At 33.6% G+C, this 9,391-nt stretch overlaps 1 protein-coding gene across 1 annotated transcript; it reads right to left on the reverse strand.

Moving 5' to 3' along the window:
* Positions 1 to 108: 108 nt before the first annotated feature.
* Positions 109 to 9,035, reverse strand: LOC123663750 (asparagine--tRNA ligase, cytoplasmic). The gene is made up of 10 exons (XM_045598415.1): positions 8,876 to 9,035; positions 8,447 to 8,794; positions 6,878 to 7,098; positions 6,191 to 6,309; positions 4,475 to 4,648; positions 3,339 to 3,467; positions 2,767 to 2,911; positions 2,338 to 2,442; positions 991 to 1,201; positions 109 to 331 (listed from the first exon to the last, which is right to left on the reverse strand). The coding sequence occupies exons 1-10, from the start codon at positions 8,901 to 8,903 to the stop codon at positions 147 to 149; spliced, it is 1,665 nt and encodes a 554-aa protein (XP_045454371.1). The 5' UTR covers positions 8,904 to 9,035; the 3' UTR covers positions 109 to 146.
* Positions 9,036 to 9,391: the final 356 nt, after the last annotated feature.

A 9,391-nucleotide genomic window follows, 5' to 3' on the forward strand; every position in this document is an offset into this window, starting at 1 on the left:
AATTCGAATGACTGTAACTTACTAGGAAAAACTCATCTTAGTCTTTAATTATTAATCTGAATGTTTATGGATGGAATTATGGTTAAAGTAAAAAAAAAAAATAACATATAAAATGCAAACAAAAGCAAATAGTTTTATTATGGCCTTTAGGGTGTGCATCTTTCCAAGAAGCGAGGGTAGAGGCACACTTCGCGGATGTGGTATCTGTTGAGTAACCAGCAGAGGAAACGTTCTAATCCGAGGCCGTATCCACCGTGTGGTACTGAACCAAATTTTCGTTGATCTGTGTACCAGTAGTATGGAGTTGGGTCTATACCTTCACGCTTGTAACCTGAAATTAAAAAATATACTCAATAAGTATTAGTATTTGTCAGTGTCGATTGGGTATTGGTATTTGGGTCTATTGATTCGAAAAAACATCACGAAATATCAAAAGAAGGGAAGAAGAGGGGATAAAGACCCTGCAACCTGATGCTTTGTCTAGAAATGTATAATACTGTTACGTGTTAGGGTTCGAAGGATTTGGAGTGTGTTCGTAACAATACAATGCTTAGTTTTCAAAATTTAATAAGATTATACCTGGATTTAAAGACATTATTCTGAAAATTTCAATTTACTTTATACACACAAAAAGAAATACCTAATTTTTTGGGTATTTCTCTAAAGCCTCACCAAATATTACCAAGCGGGTTAAGAAGTTGCTAAAAAAAACCGTGTGATCAATGGATAACGTCTCACTATTTATCTTTAATAGGAGGAACAATCACTTATAAGAAAAAAGAATGTTCTTCAGAAAATAAATAGAGTAAAACAATTTTTTTAAGCTAAGAAAAGAAACAACAAATGTAATAACTCTGCGAATCCTTACACAAAACGGCAACTTTAATATATTTATACTGTATAACTTAATGTATTTTATGGTGTTACAGTATAAATCCATTTTTGCCATTATCTAAGTCACACAATATTTTTTTTATATAAATATCATACCTTCCATTAATTCATCGTGATCCCACATCCTCATAGACCCACCAACGATTTCTCCAACACCTGGCATGAGAAGGTCAACGGATTCAGTGAGACGGTGGTCGTCTTCACATCGGAGCATATAGAAAGATTTAATTTCAGCGGGAAACTTGCAGAGCAGAATTGGTACACCTATAGCATCTGTCATCTTCCGTTCTGGACCCTCTGGAATGTCCTAGAGAAATACTTAGCTCATGAAAGTGTTTAAAACTCTATTACGTATAATTATTGGACTAGTATTAATAATAGTTTCATTAAACACTGATGCTGTGCATTTATACCAATCTGTGACGTCTCATGATTTATAGTGCGTTCAACGAGCCGAGATACCAAATGTAAACAAACCAAATGCGATGTCATTCAACTATGCAGGGTTTTGTAACCTTTTTTTACTTACACAAATTTTTTAAATGTAAAATATATTTATATTTTGATAATTACTGAATGAAATATAATAAGTTAAATATAATTATGTATATAAGATTTGATACTTCTTAAATAATAATTATCGAAATATAAAAATCACCCCGTACGTTTCAGGACACGGAATGAAATAAAAATAAATAATACAAAATCAAAGGGTCGTTCGCGGTCCAATAGTTTTTTCAAGGCCAGTTAAAATATCGTTCGACCTTGCAGAGACGTGCAGCAGATAGCAGACAAACAAGATAGAAAGAGATAGACTATATTTTGTTTGTACCGTCGTCGCTACGAAAAAATGATGGGCTTTATTTACATTTGGTATCTCTTCTCGTTGAACAGACTTTATGTCTCATGATTATTTTTTTATTTATAACCATTTTAAAGAGCGGACTTTGAAAATCTTTACTGTATTTAAGAAACCTTAGTTTTTAATTCTTCCGAAATACACAACAGAATATTACGCTTCAGCCTGTAATACCCCACTACTGGGCATAGGCCTCTTTCCCCTGTAGGAGAAGGATCAGAGCTTAATCCACCACGCTGCTCCAATGCAGGTTGGCGGATATATTCCCTAGTATGAGTAATGATCGCTATCAGGTGTACATAATAAACGGGACCGACAGCTTAACGTGCTCCCGAGGCATGGTGGGGAGACCCACACGGACTGCACAAACACCCAGACCACCGCAAACACCTGTATGGCCACACAACAGAGTATTTCTACTCAATATTATTATGGTAAGTTAATTCACTTCTTGCAGTCATAATGCAACCTATTAAGTTTTGGTGATGTTCAGATAATATGGAACTATTGGTTTTTGCTTTTTCTATCAATTATAGCCAGGTATTCTATAGAGTATGTTAAGATTATATGTGAATAATACTTACTTCTCCAAATTCATAGAAACTTCCGTCATCTTTAGTAATGTTGTTAGCGCGTAGATATTCGATAGCTTCAACATACGTCATACGTTTAAAAGGCTTCTCAGGTTTCTGTACGTAAAATTAAAGCAGATATTGTTAAATGTTTATAAACATGTGGGATATGAAGATTCTTCACTATTAGTAAACTACTCTCAAGTAAATAAGGTTAAATAAGCGTTATCACTAAAAAAAAATTATTATTACCAAGTTAGTTTTTATAAATAGCTCCAGTATCATGAACATTTATTTGAAATTAAAAAAAAAAATAAGCTATTATACTCAAATTAAAATTTGTATTAATTTGTGAAAATTATTTTCTTATTTATTATTTAGTTTTAATTTAATATTTCAATGACAATTTTATATAAGACTTGTATTAAAAAAATAACAAACCCTGAAATTGGGGTTAAGTTCGTAGACCAAGTGTCCTTCTGGTGACTCCAGCACCCTGTTTACTACATCTACAACGAGATCTTCGATCCTGTCCAGCAGGTCATCAAATTTGATAAAAGGGCATTCAGCTTCCACGTGACTGTATCTGTAATGTCGAAATTTAACACATAAATTATTGGTTAATTGACCCAGCTTGCAACATCCCACTGCAGGGTATTGGCCTCTTTCTTCATGTAGGAGAAGGGTCGAAACCAAATTCACCACGTTCCATCACTGCGGATGAATATTTTCCTATTACAAGCAACAATCGCTATCATATGTGTATGATGACAAACGGGACTAAAAGCTTAACAAGCTTTTTAAGGCACGGTGGACAGACACCCAGATCGGAAACAACCATTTGTAAAAATATTATTATTACTTACTAAAATATTCATAACTACATTAAGTAAAACATCATAGTATATATTGTATTGGGAATAATTATTACTTAGCTTTAGTATTTAATGGCTTAGCTTGCACGATTAGTTTATGGTCTTGTGCTTTTATTATAAGGAATGTTTATAGCTTACTCGGCCAGATGTCTCCTAGTGCGCGACTGCTCGGCGCGGTAAGACTGCGCGATGCAGTACACGTCGCCCAGCGCTGCGAGGCACGTCTCCAGGTACAGCTGCGAGCTCTGTGTAAGGTACGCTTGCTCCCTGAAATTAAAAAAAAATACATCTTTAACATTTAATTTTTTTTTAAATTATAAAGGTTAATATTAAATTTATCTATATTTCAGACAAAGTAATACCATATCAGAAAAACATACAATTCGATCCACCACATTGTAATTACAATTGGTAATATAATAAAATAAAATAATAATTAAAGTTAATGTAATCCACCAAGTAGGAAAATCAATTGTGCAAATAAAAATTGGCAAGAAATTTTATTATAGTCAATTACAAAAAAAAAAAAAAAAAAATTCATGTTACATGTGATATCATCAGTGCTCTATATAATTTTGTTGCCAATGATTGTCTTTTGGGTCTATGGATAAGTGTTATGTTTCACCCTTCTAATCTAAAGGGAAACATAGGTACACATATAGAGCATCTAGAATATAAAATAGGAAACAAAGTATTTATTATTTTTTTACTAAATATATAACCAAGGATTTGTGTGGTTTAATAGAATATGTTTTTAAATAGTTTAATAAAATATTTTATATTTTAATATGATTCTCGAAACACAGTGCACTGTTAAACTGTTCATTGTTTTTGTTGCACAGATTATCACATAAATTGTATATAGGTATATTTTATTTGTAAATAAAATAAAAATAAAAATTTTGCAAAATCCAAATGTGCATGCCTCATGTGATGAAATGTCCCACCTCTGCCCTCAATCTACCACTAAAATTATTTAATTAATTTGAACCAAATATTGCATGATTCATATGCCAAGGGTCACATGGGGCAATGTAGATATCGTTGCCAGACCGGTCAATTTGTCCACTTATATGTATTTGGTCTGTATATAAATTGAAGTTTGTTGTGTTTCCCGTATTAAAAATATGTATTTATGTGCATATTAATGCATTGTTATAAAAAAAAAAAATAGAGGTTTAAGACTAAGCGCTTCCTGTAGTTTCATTGTGTGAGAGTGAAACACACCTCCTGGGATGCATGCATTAAGTCAGTCTTCGACAGTAAAGCCTCACCCGAAGTAATCGAACTTGAAGAGCGTGGAGCCGCCCTCGCACTGCGTCTGCACCAGCGTGGGCGGCGTCACCTCGGTGTAGAGCCGCGCCGCGAAGTGCTCGCGGAACGCGCGCGTCACCAGCGCTCGCGCGCGCAGCACCTTCGTTGTGTTCTCACCGCGGATCATTATATGCCTGTGGAAACAATTGCATTTGTATTCAATGATTCGCTTCATTCCTGTTATATCCTACAGCTGGACATAGGTCTCTTTTTCCACGTAGGAGAAGAATTAGAGCTTAATCCACCTCGCTGCTCTACTGTGGGTTGACAGATAAATAGCCTACTATGAGTAACGATCGCTATCAGGTGTACATGATAACAATCGGGACCGACAGCTTAACGTGCTTTCGTGGGGAGACCCACAAGGACTAAAACAACCAGACTAGAAATAAATATTTGTCATCATCATTGGCCTTAGTCCGTCCATTGCAGACAATTTAGACAGTGTCAGACAAACACTATGTCGCCTAGGACACTCTTCAGAAAAACGCAGAGTTGCCTAAGCTCTGCGCCACCCTCTCGACCTCACTAGCTAGGTCCACAGTAATGACGTGTCGAAACGTGTGGAGCCAGTTCGGCTGCAAGAGTCTTTCGCATTTTAGAGGTATGCCACAAATGCTTGACGGAGACCCCGTTCCGGGTTTCAAATAAAGTATTCCTTCTCCAGGATCCTGATAATTTTGAGCCAGGTTTATCCCTCGGTCGCTTGTTACCCCCACAGTAAGAAAGGGGTGGTGCTATTCTACTCGGCCGACACTACGCGGCATAAAACTCTTTTTTTTAATATTTGTATGAACACAAATATTCACTCCGAACGGGAATCGAACCCGTGACCGTCGATGTTTAGGCACCTCAGACTCTGAGGTAATGGTACGTGTGCCGTGTCGGCAAAACTCTCGCTCTGGGGCCCAGAGCGATCGTCTAAAATAATTACTTTTTCTGAACTTTTCTCATTTTCTGAACTATTAATTTATCATAAGAGTTCACGGGATTAAAGAAGTGCTCCCAGAAAGCGTGCATCAGCACTACGCACATGCAACACCTTCGTGTTCTCGCCGCGTATCATTATGTGCCTTTGGAAGAAATTCACGTTAAAATAATTTTTGACTCAGCATGTAACATTTCTCTGAATAAGGTATCTTTCTCCATATGCGAGAAACATCGTAGCTTAATAATTCTCATGCTATTGCCTTGCATATTAACGAATAAAATTAAAAATATTGCCTGTTGTACATTTCTTTTTGTGAATTGTTTTATAAATTGTAAACTTATTTTTATGTGTACAATAAAGAGTTAATTAAATTAAATTTATAATTTAAATATATAGGGTTTATCAACAAGATAAGTCAAAATAAAACAATAACATGACAATGATTCAAATGATTTCTGTTAAATGTTCACCACCATAACGTTTTTAATCACTTTTTAACAAAATGGTGGGACTATCTCGATTTATAAAACAAAGTTCTTGTTTAAAAATCCCATATAAGTGCACATTTTTTCAATATCTCAAATCATATGAACATTTGAGATATTGAAAAGTGTGAAGCGTATGGTTCACCTGATGTTAAGCAGTCCCCTGACGGGTTGCTCTAGATTTAGAGCAACTGCTACTCTGTCAACTTCAATGAAAGTTGAGTCATGTTACAAATATAACAACTATTCTCATTATTTACCTGTTATCCAGTTGGACGTCAGGTAAAGCATCTTCATTCAGTATTGCGTCAGCACCACCGGGCGGAGCTAAGCCAATTAGCTCCCAGTAATCAACTGTCAACTCATGACCTCCTGGTGCCTGAAGAATATAATATAGTACTTTATCGAACTATAATTAAACTATGATGAAAGAGAAGAGTACACAGAAGTAATTACAATTATTTTAGCTGCACCTTAAAGAAGAGCTACATACTATGCGACATAGCTATTTTATTGCAGTAATATGAAAAAAAAAAGGTTTGTTTTGTAGCTTTTTGACACTTTAATTTGTATGCAATAAAGTTATTGATTATTTATACAATAAATAACATATACTGTTACAATGTATATTAAATACAATGTTATGTAGCTATAATAAAATACAAAAATTAAAAAACAATATTTTTTTCCCCTATATTTACGGAGTTTTAGTCCATAAGGACTACACCACTCTATAGGAACATCACATATTTACATACAAGAAATTAATTAGGTCGTCGTCGCATACCAATGTTTACAATATTATAAAATAGTTTAGCCGGTTTTGCAACACATCTTATAATAGTGCCATCTTTTTAGTGAAAAAATAAATAAAACGAAAATATACACAGTACATTAAGAGAAAATAAAAAGAGAAAATATTTGTTCATTCTCAAAATATAACTTACCGACTTGCCTTCGGGAACTACCTCAAGTTTTCCATAAAGAATAACCGATGACTCCGTGGAAAGAAGCAAAGCATTGTAAGTCTGGCAAAGAATTCCATGTAAGACACATTGCAGGTATCCAGTACCGTCACGCAATGTAAGGAAAGCTAAGGATTTTCCTTGACGTCTTAGTCGATGCACCCAACCACGGACACATATCCTCTCTCCACGGTGCTGTCCAGCTTAAAAAACCATAAATTTAAGCAAATAAGCAAGTATACTTTGTTGTATAGTATTGACTAAATTGTTGCAGCACTTTTCAGATCCTGTTTTCTGCACTAGGATGTGTGGGTTAGATTTTGGCTTCGAGTTTGGGTGTAATGAACATTTATGTATGTAATTATATTTTATATTACTTTTAGTAAAAAAAAATGTGTCTATATATTTCAGCCCAACTGTAAGTTAAAAAACTAGCCACCTTAGGAACAAATGAATGTGTGTTATGATTAGTGACTATTAAGTATATGAGACTAAGCTACATATGCTGTCTATATAAAAATAATTATATAAATCATGCAAGTAAAAAAAGGGTGACTAAAGTAAAATAAACCTCAAAATTTTTTTTTGGAATGGAGTTCCTTATGGGGCGTTGCGTTGGGGTACCTTAGCTGGCAAAAAACGTCCATAACGTAAAAAAAGCATAAGATTTTTATATCTACATGATGACTGTTATTATTATTGCAGTTCGCCATTATTATTACATCATTCAAATTTATTATATATTTTTATAAATCATTGTAGATAAAATAAAAGTGTTAAGATAATTTTGTAGTTTTTTTATTTTTATTGATAAAAAAATCATAGTAAAAAAGTATACCCGAATAATTATTTTCTTAATACCTTGGATAGAATTTGGGTGTTGTAAGAGGTGACTAAGGGATAACGCAGTTCCACTACCACCTAGGAACTTAAAAAGCCGACCGATGGCGGGATAACCATCCAACGGCTGGCTTTGAAATGCACAGACAGAAGATGAGCAGCAGCGTTTTTGGTGCAACAAAGCCTGGTGATAGGTTGATGTGTGTGTGTGTGTGTGATTTAAGCCATAATTGTTTTTAGTAAAAATTTAAAAAAGAACAGTTGTGCCTAAGCATAAAAAAATCTTCTCATTTCTTTCAATACAAGAGAAAAGTGTTATAATCTTTAAAAGGAGGTAATAGAACTTATCAAAATTATCATAAAATCATCATAATATATACAGCATAACTATTTTTTTCAGAATGAAAAAGTATGAGTAAAATATGACTATATTCCTGTGCAGATTCTTTTACTTTTAGTAACATTTTTGTTAAAAGTTGTCGATAAAATGGATGATTGAAAATACAATAAAAGTTGCATCACTTTTATTGTCAAGCACCAGCTATTGCAGCAGTGTTACAATAAACACATTTTTTAATTAAATATAATGGATTATTAATATTTAATGAATTTTATTAATCAATTTCATTATAAAATTTTCTCTTACTCAACAGACAACTAAATAAATAAAAAAGGGACAATGTAACATTTGTGTAACAAAAAAATTCTTACCATCAAGTATTTTTACTGTCGTGGCTTTTGGTAAGTTAGGGTCCTCTTTTAGTACAATTTTTTTCGCTTCTTCCAAATTTTGTTGTCTCTTTTCAACGTTTTCTTCGTCGACTTTAGCTTTCTCAGCAGTCTTATAGTTCTCTCGACACCAAATTTTTTGAATTTTCTTTAGCTGTGATTTTGCAGCTACGTCGTACTGCTTTTGTTCATCTTTCGAGTCCACGTATATGGATGGAAAAGGTTCTTTACCAGCGTGTCGCATGGCTTGCAAGATTGTCTTGAATGGCTTTTCTGCAGAACCGTCTCCAGTTTCATCGCTACCATTCTTATCGGATGTGTATATTTCTCCTATAATTTAATTTTTACATTATATACTCAAGTAATATACCAAATTCTTTGCTAGGTTATTAATGAAATTCATTTACTTACTAATAGTTAATGTCCCTATGTCAGCCATGCTTTTAAACTTTTGTATATGGTAAGGTTTTACTTCTATAATTCATATATTTTTACAGTAAAAATGTTAAACCTTTAACAATACACACTACTTCCCAAACGGACCTGGTGGCAAAGACAGTGTTGCAAAAGTGTAAAATAAAAAATCGGTATATTTGGCTCCGAAAAATCGGTAGAAATCGGTAGATTTTTACTCGGAGTAAAACAAAAGTATTTTAAGTCAATAATGCGTTCATTTATTTAAATTTGTTCCGTTAAATTAAATCAAATTCTTTATTTGCATGAATATAGTTAATACATAAGGTGTTATTAGTTACAATGTCTCATATAATCTACCTTAAACGCCGTGTAAATTTTTGTTCCATTTATAATTATAATTATTTTACATTACAGAAAAAGAAAGTATTCAAAAGCAATACGTTTTATCACTAAGAAACATTAATTATAGAAGTAGTGCATACAATGGTGACAAAAAGAACTAATTTATTT

The sequence above is a fragment of the Melitaea cinxia genome, chromosome 20 (genome assembly GCF_905220565.1).
Source record: "Melitaea cinxia chromosome 20, ilMelCinx1.1, whole genome shotgun sequence".
Classification (NCBI taxonomy): Eukaryota; Metazoa; Arthropoda; class Insecta; order Lepidoptera; family Nymphalidae; genus Melitaea; species Melitaea cinxia.